Source organism: Natator depressus, chromosome 14 (assembly GCF_965152275.1).
Source record: "Natator depressus isolate rNatDep1 chromosome 14, rNatDep2.hap1, whole genome shotgun sequence".
NCBI lineage: Eukaryota > Metazoa > Chordata > Testudines > Cheloniidae > Natator > Natator depressus.
Window position 1 is genome coordinate 46,451,833 of NC_134247.1, and position 17,061 is coordinate 46,468,893.

Here is a 17,061-nt window from a genome sequence, read left to right on the forward strand (position 1 = left end):
GCGAGTGCTGCGGACCTGTGGGATCGGTCGACGCTACGCACGGCTCATGCGTATTCCCTGATAACTTCTATGCTTAAACTCTGCACTGTTTTCTTTTTACTTCAGCATTATCTTAATAAAATTATTAAATCTCTGGAGAAGGCAGGGGATGGCAGGTCTACGCTCCTCTCTAGACTCTTTGCACATGCATCAGGGTGGTAGCCGTGTTAGTCTGTATCAGTGAGGACACTTGTGGCCCCTTCGAGTACTTGGGGCATTGTCTTGTTAGGGTTGGTATGGCAACACCCATTGTTTCATGTTCTCTGTGTGTATGTATAGATCTTCCTGCTGTATTCTCCACGGCATGCATCCGATGAAGTGAGCTGCAGCTCACGAAAGCTTATGCCCAAATAAATGTGTTAGTCTCTAAGGAGCCACAAGTCCTCCTGTTCTTTTTGTTCTACCCTGGTACGGCCTCTAACCCAATACAAGCTGTAGTAAATCAGAACCAAGGGTGGGGAGCTCTTGGGATGCACTCAGCGATGTTTGTGTCATCCCTTCCTGCATCTATTTTGCGTTGGGGGTGTGACGTTAGGAGTGTAATCTATCTCATTGAAAGGTGACAGGGCCAGAAAGAGTCAATGAACTCCCAGACTGACCTGATCCATGGCCGAACTTTAGAGGCTGGTTAGAAAGATCTGTAAATGAATAGAGCTTTGAAAGCAACGAGGCTGGGCAGTTTAAGGGAACTGCGTTCTTTGGCCTTCTGAGTAACCAGGGAGGTCGTACAGAGGCTGTTTTGGGCGGGCTGGGTAAATCTCAGCGTTGGAATATCCACCAGCTGTTGGGGTTTGTCTTCCCCGTTCGGTTTGCCGTTCACCCTGATTGAGTGACCTCAGCTGGCTCCCACGGGCACCATCCTCACACTGCAGCTGTGGGGAGAGAGTGAGGAGAGGTGGAGCCGGGGGGAGGGCTGGGAGTCAGGACTCCTGGGTTCTATCCTAAGTTCTGGTAAAGTGTGATCTAGCAGAAAAAGACTCCCATGCCCCCCTGACTCTAACCCCCTAGTTCCCACTCCCATCGCAGAGCTGGGAGAGAACCCAGGAGTCCAGACCCTTTGTCATCCTTCAGTTCAGGTCTGTGCAGAGCCTGGCACGACAGGGGTCCCGATCCTTCTCAGAGGGGAGGGGGTCTGGGCAGCACTCAGCACCATGAGGGAGGGTCCATTTGCGACTGGTACTTTCTGCAGTTTCTGTGGGGGGCTGAAATGTGCCGAGTTGCTCAGGGCTCTGTCTTCACTTTCACCCCTGCGCATTGTGATGAGAAACAGGAAATTCAGCCTCTTTCACGGCTGCAGCTTCTGCAAAGGTGGCAGCTGGTGGAGGGGGGGGGGCTGGGGGAAGGGGGGAGCAGGGCTGAGTTACAATCAGCTACAGAAGTGTCGGAGTCAGGGCCGGGTGCGACGCACAAATAACTGACCACGGTTTCCGTCCCGTGAGCTGGAGTCGATCTCCAGGCGCTCAGCTTGCAGTGCCAAAAATGCTTCTAGCCCTCACAGGTGCAAAGAAATCTCTCTAGCCAGGGGCGGAGAGGGGGGAGCTGGCCTGAATGTGATCCAGGCAGTGATGGGAGTGGGCTGGCTCGGCGTGGGGTGTCTCCTGCTAGAATTTTGCTTTCCACCCAAATTTCCAATATCTCATCTTTTTGTCTCAATTCAGGAGAAAAACATGCGTTAAAATATAGATGGAAAATCTGTTTTCTGAACCTCTGACCTGGGAGTGCTTGAAATTCCACCCAACACCCCTTCCTCATGTAGTCTGAGACGGGGTGAACAGCCTTATTTTCCAGCCTTCTGTCACCTCCTCTTCTCTGTTTCAATCTCTCCTCCTACATCGAGTCGGGACCTAGGGTGTTTTCAAAACAAACATTTGCAATGGGAAAAAGTCAGAAACTCACCCCTTTCGTTTTGCTAGAACTTTCCTCTCAGCAAGGTGTGTCGTCCATTCCCAAGACATATATATTTCCAAGTGCAAACGTGCTTGTTTCAATAACGTTGATATTTACGTAAGGAGAAGCAAATATGTTCCATAAATGCAGCTACCACTGGGGTGAAGCTTGACAGGTATTATTATATAGAGAACATTATTTTTATCAAGAAAAATCATGAATTCCCATAAATGCAGCTAGCACTGGGGTGGAGCATATTGTGTCAGCTCTTATATATAGATGTAAACACACACACATATATACATATACACACACACACTTTTTGTCCATGAGAAAACACATCATTTTCCTTAATTATTTTTGTTGAAAAATATCTTCGCTAAAGAGAAACATTGTCCCCTGTTAATGAAGAGTTAGCACATGTGACTCCATTTTGGTTTGGGGCCCACCATTGTCTAAAAGCAAACACATCATGCACCAGGAGGAGTGTTCCTTAGATACTGCATTCCTGTGAAAATCCTCCCCCTTGTCTCCAGCCTGCCTTGACTCCCGGTATCTCTTCTTTGTCTGTCCCTAACTCCCTATCTCCTGGCCTTTGATGTGAGGCCTCCCATCCTGATAATAAAAGTTACTGGTGCATTGCTTTAGGACCATGCTGTGTAATGAACATACTGGTTTAGCACGAGGAATGCACCAAGCAGGGATAGGTGGTAGATAAGAAAAGGGTTTGTTTATTGGCTAAGGTTTCCGATGCACGAGGGCAACATGCTTTGCTAAGAGGTATATAACCTTTGTATAATCTGTATTAAGGGTCCCCTCCTGACTAGCAGGGGGGCACCACGCTCGAGCGTAATAAACTTGGTGTTTTTTGGGAACTCTGCAGTTGTGGACTTTGTTCATGTGCCTCAGCCTAGATTCGAACTGTGCGTGACCTATCAGGTAGAATTCGCAGCAGTTGTGTGCGTGTCCTATCAGGTATAATTTGTAACACCCCCAAAGCATTTTCCTTTTTAAAGTGATATCGCTTTTGTCAACGAGAACAGTTCACAAAGATATGTTTTTGTTGAAAGCCATTTCTGCATGGAAAGAACATTTTCCAGGAGAGAGTTTGCATTAAAAATGCTTCATTTAAAAACTCTTGTGGTCCAGAAATGTTTGACTTGATAGAACTGTTTTTAAATAAGCGAAGGGAAAACCTCTGGACCAGATCCCAGCTGGTGTCAAGCGGCCGCGCATCCACTGAGCTCAGTGGGGCCAGGTACTGAGCGTCTGGCAATCCGTTCCATTGAAGACAGAAGCGCTACGGCCGACTGATCCCAGCAGGGATCTGGCCCCATTGACTTAGATGGAGCTACGGCCAATTGACTCCCTGGCTGATTGTTTCTCCTGTGCTCTCTCTCTCCCCTGCTGTGTTCTCCTTGGGTTTCTGCGTCTCCTCCCTCTGCTGCTGGACAGGACGGGACAGTGTCCTGCTGCTCCATCGGCTCCCCATTCGGCTGTCGGACAGATGGACCGCTCAGCAAGCTTCTCTCTGCTTTTCTCTCCTTCTCCTCACCGTCCACTTGCTCTCCACCTACCCCTTGGCTGTCTGCTGACACACCGACTTTTATACCGCCCTGTCAGGCACAGGCGCCGTTCCGTGGGTGCTCTGGGGCTGTAGCACCCACGGGGGAAAATTAGTGGGTGCTCTGCCCACACCAGCAACCAAGCTCCCCTCCCCACCCCACCTCACCTCACGTCACCGAACCTCTGCCTCATCCCCTGAGCGCGTCCCGTCCCTGCTTCTCTGCCCACCTCCCGGCGCTTGCTGCTGCAAAACAGCTGTTTCGTGGCGGAACAAGCTCCGGGAGGGAGGGGGCAGGAGCGGGGACTCGGCGCGCTCAGGGGAGGAGGCGGGGCAGGGGCGGGGATTTGGGGAAGGGGGTTGGAATGGGGGCAGGGAGGGGGCGGAGTTGGGGCGGGGCCTTTGGGAAAGGGGTTGGAATGGGGCGGGGCAAGGGCGGAGTCGGGGCGGGGCCGGGGGCAGACAGGGGTCGAGCACCCGCCAGCCGCGGTTGGCGCCTCTGCTGCCCAACTGCCCGCCTTCCAGACGGTCCGGTCTGTTTTTAGCCCGCAGCCGTTGTTTCCCTCAGCGTTCGGATCCGCTGACCTTTGCCCCCCTTCGCTTTTCCCGCCAATTCTACCTGTTAGCGCTGTGGGGTCTGCCGCTCCGCGCGTGGGCCTGACTCTTGCTCATTTACAATGAAAGCCAGGGATACACCATGGAGCCGGGGGATTTCTCTGGCATCAGCATCGTCCACGCAGGTGTTCGACCTGCAAGTTATTGCACCTTGTTCCTCACGTTTAGGCACAAAGGGAAGCAGCTCAGGGGGTAGCATAAGGAAATCTCAAAATGCGGGGTGAAGAGTTCATCAGTTTCTGGTGCGTTACTCAAGTGAGTTTGCTCTCCATATTTTTCAAAGGGGACGTGTGTTTGTTTCATCACTAGAGAGGAACTGACTGAGTTGCGAACACTTCAGCTGTGTCCGTAACAACCTGATGTCCCAGGAGAGGAGACGTGGAGGGGAGGCCAGGAGGCCAGGAGGCCACAGCGAGGGCGGAAGTGACGCGGAAGCGGTGTCACGCCGCCTGCCACGATGGGGCGTTTGCCCACAGCCTTGGTGCAAAGCCCGACAGGGTCCGGGTGGGAAACAGGAGGCCTCAAGGGAAAGTTTTGGGGTGTGTTTGGTTCTGCAGCGGTTAAATGGCTCCAAGGAGAGCAGGTGGGGGGGGAGGGGGACAGAAGACCATCCAAGGAGTGGGCCCAAGGCAGGGCGGGAGTGGACCGGACGTGGCGTCAGGACTATAGCCATAGACGACTTGCCCACAGTTGGGTGCCACGCTCTCGATGATCCGGGTGGGAAAGACGAGGGGGAGGGTTCCGGGGTGTGGTGGGTCCCGCAGGATTTAAAGGGGAGTGTGGCGGGTGAAACTGGGATTAACTCTTCAAAGGGAGGGGGAGACAGTGGAAGTGGATCTCAGTGAGGGCGGAAAGAAAACGGAAGTGGCGTCAACCCCTCTAACCTCAACGAAGGACTTGCCCATAGTTCCTCATGGGGTCCGGGTGGGAAACAGGAGCCGCGTTGGAAGGTTCCGGGATGTATTTGGGGCGGGGTATCAGACAGGGAGTGAGTCCCCTTCCCCAGGTCAGGGACGATGGGGAGGTGATAGGTGGGGAGGGGAGAAAAGTGCGCGAGGGACAAAAGTCCCACAAAAATGGTAAATACCCAAAGGGGAAAAAATCAGAGGCCAATTTCCCCCCGGGTGTTTAAATTACTTCTCAACATTGCTGGTTGATTTTCCCCAGTGATTTGTATTAAATTCCTTCTTTTTCTCTCTTTTTTCCTTCTTCCCCCACTCATCCTTTAAAACAAATAAATTTTCAGGGGGGGCAAAATTCCAATTTACAGGGGAGAAAAGATTTTCGTGAAAAAAAAATATTGTTTTTGCGGGGAGGGGGGAGGGAAGTGTCCCCATTTTCAGGAATAAAATGAAACATTCTCACTTGGGGGCAGGAGTGATCTTCCAGAACAAAATATCAAATTTTCAGGAAAATATTATTTTTTTAAAGTTGATTTTCTGAAGGGCAAATTTTCAGAAATGATTGTAAGATTTTGGACCACGACAAGGGGACTGAAGAGAAGAGGGAAGTGAGGGAGAAAAAGCAAAAGTTTTTACCCAAACACATTTTTTCAAAAAACTCTGAAAACAGACAGTTTTTCACACAAAGAAATTATTTAATTTTTAGACCAAAAAAAATCACTTTCTTTGAGCAATTCCAGCCGGCTGGAGCAGTCACGCTGGTCGCTCAGACCAGTTCCACCGCCCACACGATGCTGAGCTGCGTGAGCGTTTCTCTTCGTGCTCAGTTAGGAAGAGGGACCAGACGCTGCGTTAATTACCCCCAGCTGGTCACGCTCCACAGGGAGGCGTTGCAATCACTCCAGAGAGGACAGGGAAATAACACACAGGGACGTGATATAGTTATATCCAGGAGGCCCCGGAGAAGGCATTTCCTGAGGGTAGATCCATGCCCCAGTAGATTCTTCCCTGCCGTAGAGAGGGCTAGTTGGGTCTTGTTGGGGTTCACATGGACTTTCACGCCCATAATTTTCTTCTGCTCTCCCTCAAACCCTGTGAGGGTCTCCTCCTGTGGGGAATTCCCTCCTGGCAGCGTGGCTGTGAGTGTGAGGGACTCAGGTGGTGCTGGGTGCGGAGGGACTCAGCGCCGCTGGGCGTGGTTGGAGGTGTGTTCCCTGCGTCCTGGAGTCTGGATTTTAATCTCTGCGTAGTGCAGGCTCTCGCTCTCCTCGGCCCCCCGGCTGCCGTGGCCCTGTGTTGGACAGACACACTGTGAGGACGGCGTCACCCCAGATCTGATCTCTTAATTCTGGCCAATTTAGGCAGCTCCCAGGGAACAAATCCCACAGTGTTACCCCAGATTGGAGGGGTTGGGAGTTAGGACTCCTGGGTTTTCTCCCCAGCTCTGGGAGAGGAGTGGGGTCAAGTTGGGTAGAGCAGGGGGCCTGGGAGCCAGGACTCCTGGGTTCTATCCCTGGCTCTGGGAGGGGACTGGAGATTAGTGGGTTAGAGCAGGGGGGATGGGAGCAAGGACTCCTGGGTTCTCTCCCCTCACTGTATTGTACCAGTCCTAATTGGCACCCGGAGACCAAACCCAAGCACTGTATGAAACAGGGCCCAGCCTGCATTGTCTCACCTTCGGCTGCCGCTGGCGGGACTGCGGGGGGGGCGGCGCTGCGGAAGAAGGGAGAAGAAAGGAACGTTAAAACGGAGGAGTGTGAGAGAGAGTCTGGGGTGAAGGGGGAAGCTGCAGAGATCTAGGGACAGGAGGAGAAGGAAGGACATGGGGGGTTAGTTATATGGACAGACAACCCAGCATGGACCCAGAGGACAGACGGCCACTTGGGTGTATTCACTAGCAGAGTCCCTGGCCCATGGAGGCCAGGAGTTTAGCAGGGGGAAGGCTCCAGTTTGGTACCTCGGTGTCTCTTCAGGAGGACGGTGGCCACCAGGCCGAGGATGAGAAGGAGCCCCAAGGCGATGGCGACCTGGTACAGGAGCTCCCGGGCGCAGCACCCTACGGGGGCAGGTTCTTTACCTGGGCGATGGAGAGGAGCGTTAGGGGATTCTCAGCCCCTTGAGCCAGCCAGTCCCCTACCCTGGGGCCGGAGAGGGGGAAGGCCCCATGCCCCCATTCCCCACCTCACCTGTGTCACTCTGGTTTCTCCCCATCACCAGAAGCTCGGTTCCCGCTCCTGTCCCGCTCTCTCCCTGGCGGATGCTGATGTGGCACCGGTAGAGACCAGAGTCCCGCTCCTCCAGGTCAGACAGGGTCAGCGTGACCTCCCCTTTCCGGAGCAGATCCAGGTCGGACATATTGAGCCGTCCACTGTAGAAGGGATGGTGAGATTCCAGCACGACTCCGGGTGCTCTAGTCCACGTCGCTTTGACCACGCTGCCCTGTCTGTTGTCGAAGGAGCAGCTGAGCTTCACGGTCTCGCCGGGGGACGCTCGGAGGACAGCGGGGCTCTGAAGCACTGTGAGACCTTCGTGAACTAGGGCAATAAACATTACAGCAGCAAAGGAAAACGACAACGAGTGGTATCAAGACACACCCCAGCAGCCCAAAACCTTAGCAGCACGGAGAGAAGAAGCAAAGGGGAAAGAATTGTGCGTTCCTGTCCACCTTGCTGCTGCTCACAACACTCTCGATAACACACTGCACAGGGCTTTCATTTGCACCCCAACAGAGACCCAATATCAACACTGCTATGTCCAAAGCAGGTGCGAGGAATTACAAAGGGATCTCACTAAACTGAGTGACTGGGCGACAAAATGTCCGATGAAACTCAATGGTGGAAAATGCAAAGTCATGCACATTGCAAAACAGAATCCCAACTGTACATACAAACTGATGGGGTCTCAATTAGCTGTTACCACTCAAGAGAGATCTTGGAGTCGTTGTGGATAGTTCTCTGCAAACATCCACTCACTGTGCAGCGGCAGTGAAAAAAGTCACCAGACTGTGAGCATCCATTAGGAAAGGGAGAGAGAAAAAGACAGAAAATATCCTATTGCCTCTATATAAATCCATGGTTCGCCCACACCTTGGACTCTGCGTGCAGTTTTGGTCGCCTCAAATCAAAAAAAGATACATTAGAATTGCAAAAGGTACAGAAAAGGCACGGGTATGGAACGGCTTCCCCCTTACAAGGACCAGGAAACCCCCTTACAAATTAAACTGGCAGCTTGTCATTTCAACTACACCACAAACACATGCCTCCACTTTATACAATTTGTGCTTCTTACCAGAGGGGGTCAGAATTTGTCCTGACGGAACGTTTTCCTCTTGGGAAATGCCGTCTCCTCGAAAGGGTGACAATTGCTTTAAAACTGGGGGAGAGAAAGCGTTTTTGATAGGGTCAAAAGGGAATGATTTGATTTTGCATTTCCAGACTGGTTTGATTTAATATTATGAAGAGGAGTCAACACTGAAATGAAATATTTGTTTTATGGAAACAGAATACTTCTCATTGACCCGATGTGACATATCCACATCTATCTATGCATCCATGCACGCATCCTCCACCCCTAGATCTGGATAGATAGATAGATAGATATTCTTTTTGGGGTGGGATGGATGGGTACATAGATAAAAAGATAGATGAGATGTAGGGGTAGGGCTGAATGGGTAGACAGAGATGGATCTAGGGATAGGGTAGGTGGATGGATGGACAGACAGAGATGGATCTAGGGACAGGATATATGGACAGACAGAGATGGATCTAGAGATGGGGTAGGTGGATGGACGGATGGACACACAGAGATGGATCTAGGGGTGAGGTCGGTGGATGGATGGACAGACAGAGATGGATCTAGGGGTGGGGTAGGTCGATGGATGGACACACAGAGATGGATCTAGGGGTTGGGCAGATGGACAGAAGGACAGACAGAGATGGATATAGGGATGGGGTAGGTGGATGGATGGATATATAAAATTAATACCTGCTCCCCAGGTGGGGATGAGGAGGACGGCACAGAGGACGGTGCTCAGGGCTGGCAGCTGCTCCATGGTCCCTGCTCTCTGGGGAGCTCCGCAGCCCAGCTCAGCTCAGCCTCAGCATCCTCCGGAAATGTCACCTTGGGGGGGGCCGGAGGAAAGTTTTGTGGCCTGAGCTTCTGAGATGGCTGCAGCAAGAGGCTGGGGACAAGGGCTGGACGGGGGTGCGGGTGTGCATTCCTCTGGCCCCTGCTGGGAGGGGAGTGGGGTCTAGTGCTTAGAGCAAAGGGAGATGGGGGGCTGGGAGCCAGGACTCCTGGGTTCAGTCCTCAGTTCATTGTCTCATCTTGGGTCATGCTCCTTACCCTCTCTGGGATATTTTGTCATGAGGAATAACATTATTTTACAGAAAGGAATTTTTGCTTAATATCTTTTATTTTCACACCATGAGGTATATTTATTTTTTGCAACACGTATCTCTTGCAATCGGCGTAGTCCTTCTAAAAAACCAAACATGCTCCGGACAGTCTTTATCTGCTTTATACAGAAATGTTTTCTTTAGAATTTTGTTTTCTCTTATGGCTGACTCCGTTACAGCATTTAATTTTCCTTTGTAAATGGAAAAATATTGTCCCACAAGGAATTAATCTTGAGAAATACTTTTCTTTCATGTTATTGGCATACCCAAGACATACAGGACAGATCCACAGCGGGTGTAAATAGGTCTTTCTGAGTTTATTCCAGCGGAGCTACGGCCGATTGACCCCAGCTGGGATCACACCAGCAGCCCTGCAGGGCGCACATTCCCCTCCCCAGACCCACCCACACCCAGGAGCCCGACGCCCGGAGCCACAGGCCATTTCCTGTACCAAGGAGAACTATAACGGCAGCGGCCACTAGTGGGCGACAAAGCTCCCAGGCACCCATCGCTGCTGCATGGCCCCTTCGCTGGGTGCCCTGGGCCGATCGACCCACAGACAGAAGCAGAGGAGAGCGGAGACGCTCAGGCCCCGCAGGAGCCCCCGGCAGGAGGCTCAGAGTCCAGCGAAGTCTGACGGCTTGTGCCCCAAGAGCTGGGAAAATCCGGCCGGTGACCAGCCCCCGTAAGCAGCTAAAGCAGCGTCACCCGCCCCGGTGCCGGGGGCGGCTTGGAGCCAGCACCCACCGCGGGATCCACGGGGAAGCCTGGGAAACAGAACGAGAGCGTCACTGAGCAGACTGGGGGGAAACGCGACGGGGATGGAGCCCAATCAATACCAGAGAGAGACTGATTCCACCAGGGACGAAATGCAGCCACCTCTGGGGTAGAACGCTGGGGCTGTTTACACAGGGACCCCTCCCCCGGCGCTGAGACACGGCCCCTCTGGGGTGGGGTGCAGGGGCTGTTTATACAGGGACCCCTTGCCCGGTGCTGAGATGCAGCTGGCTCTGGGGTGGGGCAAAGGCTGCTTACCAGCCCACACAGTGATGCCATGTAACCATTTGGGACAGGAAGTGAAGGCAGAACCCGCGTGGAGCCGGTACCACTCCAAGGCCGCAGGCGGAGGATGATTCCCAGGGAGAAGAGAACGACGAGCGACAGGGAGATGACGGCTCGGTAAGAGAGGGGCCCAGAGTCCCGACAGAGCTCACGTCCCCTACTTGGAAAACACTTCAATCTCTCTGGTCACTCGATTACAGACCTAAAAGTGGCAATTCTTCAACAAAAAACCTTCAGAAACAGACTCCAATGAGAGACTGCGGAACTGGAATGAATTTGCAAACTGGATACAATTAACTTAGGCTTAAGTAGAGACTGGGAGTAGATGGGTCATTACACAAAGTAAAACTATTTCCCCATGTTTATCTCCCCCCTCCACCACCGTTCCTCAGACATTCTTGTCAACTCCTGGAAATGGCCCACCTTGATTATCACGACAAAAGGTTTTTTTCTCTCCTGCTGGGAATAGCTCACCTTAAGTGATCAATCTCGTTACAGTGCGTATGATAACACCCATTGTTTCATGTTCTCTGTGTATATAAATCTCCCCCCTGTAGTTTCCACTGAATGCATCCGATGAAGTGAGCTGTAGCTCACGAAAGCTTATGCTCAAATAAATTTGTTAGTCTCTCAGATGCCACAAGTCCTCCTGTTCTTTTTGTATGAGAAGGGAAACACGCACACGACCATATTGCTTTCATGGCTAATTGCCAAGATTCCTGTACTATAAACAACAGTGATATCTACATTAAATTGATGTTAATTGGGTTCCAAACGTTTGCCGGAGCTTGTATGGATCCAGTAGCTCTTTTCTTTAGCTCTTGGCAAGATCACAGGAGACATACGGGAATCCTGCTGCAACAGCAGATCCAATCCACTATTGGTCTAACCAAGTTTCACCTTGAGTTTATAAAGAGATTCAATCATGTTGTGGAACGTGACTTGGATAAACCATTTCTGTTCTACACTGGTACGGCTTCTAACCCAATACAAGCTGTAGTAAATCAGAACCAAGGATAGGTTAAGAGTAACAGGAAGGGTTTCTTCAGGTATGTTGGCAACAAGAAGAAAGCCAAGGAAAGTGTGGGCCCCTTACTGAATGAGGGAGGCAACCTGGTGACAGAGGATGTGGAAAAAGCTAATGTACTCAATGCTTTTTTTGCCTCTGTCTTCACGAACAAGGTCAGCTCCCAGACTGCTGCGCTGGGCATCACAGAATGGGGAGGAGGTGGCCAGCCCTCTGTGGAGAAAGAGGTGGTTAGGGACTATTTAGAAAAGCTGGACGTGCACAAGTCCATGGGGCCGGACGAGTTGCATCCGAGAGTGCTAAAGGAATTGGCGGCTGTGATTGCAGAGCCATTGGCCATTATCTTTGAAAACTCGTGGCGAACGGGGGAAGTCCCGGATGACTGGAAAAAGGCTAATGTAGTGCCAATCTTTAAAAAAGGGAAGAAGGAGGATCCTGGGAACTACAGGCCAGTCAGCCTCACCTCAGTCCCCGGAAAAATCCTGGAGCAGGTCCTCAAGGAATCAATCCTGAAGCACTTACACGAGAGGAAAGTGATCAGGAACAGTCAGCATGGATTCACCAAGGGAAGGTCATGCCTGACTAATCTAATTGCCTTTTATGATGAGATTACTGGTTCTGTGGATGAAGGGAAAGCAGTGGATGTATTGTTTCTTGACTTTAGCAAAGCTTTTGACACTGTCTCCCACAGTATTCTTGCCAGCAAGTTAAGGAAGTATGGGCTGGATGAATGCACTATAAGGTGGGTAGAAAGTTGGCTAGATTGTCGGGCTCAACGGGTAGTGATCAATGGCTCCATGTCTAGTTGGCAGCCGGTATTAAGTGGAGTGCCCCAGGGGTCGGTCCTGGGGCCGGTTTTGTTTCATATCTTCATAAATGATCTGGAGGATGGTGTGGATTGCACTCTCAGCAAATTTGCGTTTGATACTAAACTAGGAGGAGTGGTAGATACGCTGGAGGGCAGGGATAGGATACAGAGGGACCTAGACAAAGTGGAGGATTGGGCCAAAAGAAATCTGATGAGGTTCAATAAGGTTAAGTGCAGGGTCCTGCACTTAGGACAGAAGAATCCCATGCACAGCTACAGACTAGGGACCGAATGGCTCGGCAGCAGTTCTGCAGAAAAGGACCTAGGGGTGACAGTGGATGAGAAGCTGGATATGAGTCAGCAGTGTGCCCTTGTTGCCAAGAAGGCCAATGGCATTTTGGGATGTATAAGTAGGGGCACTGCCAGCAGATCGAGGGACGTGATCGTTCCCCTCTATTCGACATTGGTGAGGCCTCATCTGGAGTACTGTGTCCAGTTTTGGGCCCCACACTACAAGAAGGATGTGGATAAATTGGAGAGAGTCCAGGGAAGGGCAACAAAAATGATTAGGGGTCTGGAACACATGACTTATGAGGAGAGGCTGAGGGAACTGGGATTGTTTAGTCTGCAGAAGAGAAGAATGCGGGGGGATTTGATAGCTGCTTTCAACTACCTGAGAGATGGTTCCAGAGAGGATGGTTCAAGACTATTCTCAGTGGTAGAAGAGGACAGGACAAGGAGTAATGGTCTCAAGTTGCAGTGGGGGAGGTTTAGGTTGGATATTAGGAAAAACTTTTTCACTAGGAGGGTGGTGAAACACTGGAATGTGTTACCTAGGGAGGTGGTGGAATCCCCTTCCTTAGAAGTTTTTAAGGTCAGGCTTGACAAAGCCCTGGCTGGGATGATTTAATTGGGGATTGGTCCTGCTTTGAGCAGGGGGTTGGACTAGATGACCTCCTGAGGTCCCTTCCGACCCTGATATTCTATGATTCTATAATTCTATGATATAGAATGCAATCCCATGCAATTCCTAGAAGCAGGGAATTATTTTTTCTGTTGCTGCTCTCCTTGCAATTACGTGGCCTGGCAGGTGGGAGTAGATCTACTGGGGACCCGGGGAGGGCACCAGCAGGTATGGAGGTTGTTGGATAGGTGGGGGTTTGAGGAAGGAATTAGGGGTGGGGGTGGATAAAGAGGAACAGGGAGCAGAAAAAAGGGTTCTTTTGACATTTCTCCCCCAAATTCTTTTTGTTTGTTTGTTTCAATGTAAATACCTTGCCAAAGTTGACATGGATTTGTAAAATGTTTCTGTCAACCCACATCTGCAATTTTCACCTTAAAAATGTTTGCCTGTGTTTGGAGGGGTGTGGAAGAAGTAAAAGTGCGAAGCAGACCAGGCCCTGGAATACAGCCCAACTTCAAAGAGCACAGTCAGCGGGTGCTGAGCAAAGATGGCTCCAAGCTCACATTTCAGCTAGCTTGCGCTGCCCTGTGCAGGCTCTTCCTACTGCATTATATTAGAGCCACGCACAAGCGTTGCTCCAACTCACACCAGCTATATGATGAATATACCTAATTTATCTAAATATTTTTAACCTGTTCTTTTCCTATTTTGTATTCCTTCCCCCTTGTTGTTAGTATTAATTGTGTTAAATATCTGGTCACCGTTAACCCTTTTAGTGAAGACTGAAGTAAAGTGGGCATTAAACACCTCAGCCTTCTTGTTGTCATCAGTTATTAGCACTTCTTCCCCACTAAGCAGTGGACCTACACTTTCCTTCATCTTTCTCTTGCTCCCAAGGTAGTTATAGAGCCTTTTCCTATTGCCTTTTGTGTCCTTTGCTAGGTGTAACTCATTTTATGCCTTAGCCTTGCTGATTTTCTCCCTATATGCTTGTCTCATTCTTTTGTACTCCTCCTTATCAATTTGTACAAGTTTCCACTTTGTGTAGGGTTCCTTTTTGATTTTTAGGTCATTAAAGAGCTCCCAATGGAGCCATATTGGCCTCTCACGATTCTTGCCTTCATACACAGAAGTTTGCGGTTATAACTTTAATAGTCTCTCTTTGACAAACTGCCAGCTCTCTTGAATGCCTTTTTCCTTTAGATTTTCTTCCTGTGGGAGCTTACCTACCCATTCTGAGTTTTAGTTTGCTTCTTTGATGTTCATTGTCCATATTCTGCTGCTCTCATTCCTTCCTTTCCTTAGAATTATGAAATCATATCATTTCATGATCACTTTCACCCAATCGCCTTCAACCTTCAGATTCGCAACCAATTCCTCCCTGTTAGTCAGAATCAATTCTAAAATGGCTGCCTCTTGGTTACTTCCTCCACCTTCTGAAACCAGTTATCCCCGATCCATTCCAAGAATTCACAGGACATTTTGTGTTTTACCACATTACTTTTCAACAGATGTCTGGGGAGTTAAAGTTCTCCATTACTACCAGGTTGAGTGTTTTGGATATTTCTGTTGTTTGGTCTAGAAATGCCTCACCCACCTCGTCTTTCTGGGGTAGACTCCTACCATGCCATCACCCCTGAATTTTCCCCTTCTATCTTCACCCAGTCTTCTTCTGACCTCCTTCTATTCTCGGTGTATAGTGGCACACCTCCTCCTTTTCCCCTTGTCTGTCCTTCCTTGCCAAGCTATATCCCTCTAGACTAATATTCCAGTCATGAGCATTATCCCACCAGGTTTCAGTGATTCCAATTAAGTAATAATTTAGCTTATGTACTCCAATACTTCCAGTTCTTCTGTTCATTCCCCAAACTCCTTGCATTGGTGTACAGACATCTAAGATATCGAAGAGAGTCCCCCACTGATTTTCCTCTTGTTGCTCCAATGACTCTACTGTAATTTTCCATTACCCAACCCGCAACACAGCTAGCCTCCTCTGTTAAGGTCAGCTTTTTTATATACCTACCTGTAATGGCTTCCTCCAGCTCCCTGCACGCTGTGTAGAGACCTCTGGTCCCTCTCTGTTCCCCTCCCCACCTAAATATACTGATATTGAACAGAAACCCATTTCCCCCTTCCCCTCTGTTACCTGCCATCACCAGTGGGCTGACTTCCCCTCTCTTATCTTCAGCTTCTCCTCTGAAGGAGCCGTTGCTAACCTCCCAGAAACCTTTACTCTCCCACAGATGCCCAGGGCAGTACCATACCTATTATTGTGATGATCAGTGGAGGCTTCAGCAACAGAGGATGTGGTCTCAGGCCCAACACAGGATACTCTGAACCCTAATTCAGACAGGCGGGGGCAGAGCGCAAATGGCCACTAACCGTTTGCAAAGAACAACGACTTCAAACAGAATGATGGGGAAACTGAAAAGCTCCCTGCAGCTGAGGTGATAAAAGACAATTCCTTGCAGCAGGGTACTATTGTCTCAGCGGCTGTTGTAATTTGTTTGCATAGCAAGTGGTAGCAGACATTAAGGGGTGCTGAGAGAAGAAGCAGCAGTTGGAAAGTAGATTGGACACGAATAAATAGCTGGTGGTGGGGGGTGGTAAGTTAGGGCATAAGTATATTAGGAGAGAGGGGGGGACTCCCCAGCAGCAGAAAGGAGGTTGGTCTGGGCAGCTTTTACAGCTGGATTGCAGAAAGGCTCAATTCTTCTAGTTCTGGAGAGCAGGGATTCAGCAGTGCACCTGTCCAGCCCCTGGGATCTGTTCTTCTTTCCAGCCTGCCCTGATGTGGATGATTTTTGGCCTCCTCCAGGCTGATTCTGAGTTCTGTATTGCTTATTCCTTGCAGCCTGCAGCTCCCCTGTCTCCTCATGAGCTTCCAGGCTTGGAAATTAGAAATGGGGAGGCCTGTCAGGTCACATCATTTCAATGGATAACCATGGATGGAAGTACTATTATATCTTACCTACCTCTGGGGCCTTGAGCAGGATCTTTCCTCCAGGGCTTGCCTACTCCTGGTTTGATCCCACAATAATAGCTTTCTTATACATATCTCAGAGTGTATGTTGATTGACCATTTGAAACACATCCAGCGTGGGGCTCCCAGTCTATGCCTTAGGTATCTAGATGCTCACAGACCCTTTAGAGCTAGGGGATCTGTCTAGCCTCTTACATGGCCTCCTTGAGCATAGTATTTAAGCCCCTTGCAATCTTTAACATATTATCCTCACAACATCTCTGTGACATAGGGAAGAGCTATTGCTTCCATTTATTCACAAAAGATGAACAAAGGCAAAGAGAGAGTAAGGGCTGGATGCTCAGAAGGATTTCGGCATCACAACACCTAACTGGAAAAAATCACTGTGATTCTGCAGGTCTGAGTTTGGTGCCCAGATTCCCTAGACAATGAATGGAGAGAGATGGGCCCCTTAGACTAAGCCAGCCAATGGGCAATGCTGACCACAGGGGTGTGTGCTGAGCCCCACCCATGTCTCAGAGACAAATGCCTATCTCTGCTTGTGATCAGTCTCTCCTATTGAAGCTGTTGCTCTGCGGATAATCATTAGAGCCATCGGAAAGAGGGGACTGGATGCTGGGTGTCCCACATCTTAGGCGTGTGCTGTAACTACTGAGCTAAAAGTTGAGGGAAGTCCTCAGATGTCCTCCCCCGGTTGTTTTGTGCGGAGCCAGGCAGCCCCTGGGCATGTCTGTCAGATCAGGCCTACCCACGACTTAGGTGACCAAATGCCTATCTTCCCCCAGTTTGGGAATCACTCTGGGCCTGAGGCAGGAGGAAGGCCCCTGGGTGCCCCTAGGCGGCAGCAGTGTGCATGCCCAGAGGCAGAAAGTT

General features: G+C 50.2%; 1 protein-coding gene across 1 annotated transcript; it reads right to left on the reverse strand.

Annotated features, from left to right (window-relative positions):
* Positions 1 to 6,187: 6,187 nt before the first annotated feature.
* On the reverse strand, positions 6,188 to 7,572 carry LOC141998088 (natural cytotoxicity triggering receptor 3-like; the record flags this gene model as incomplete). The annotated part of the gene is made up of 4 exons (XM_074970723.1): positions 6,188 to 6,298; positions 6,683 to 6,720; positions 6,965 to 7,084; positions 7,194 to 7,572. Coding segments are annotated over 4 exons (648 nt in total), but the record flags the coding sequence as incomplete, so codon positions are not given.
* Positions 7,573 to 17,061: the final 9,489 nt, after the last annotated feature.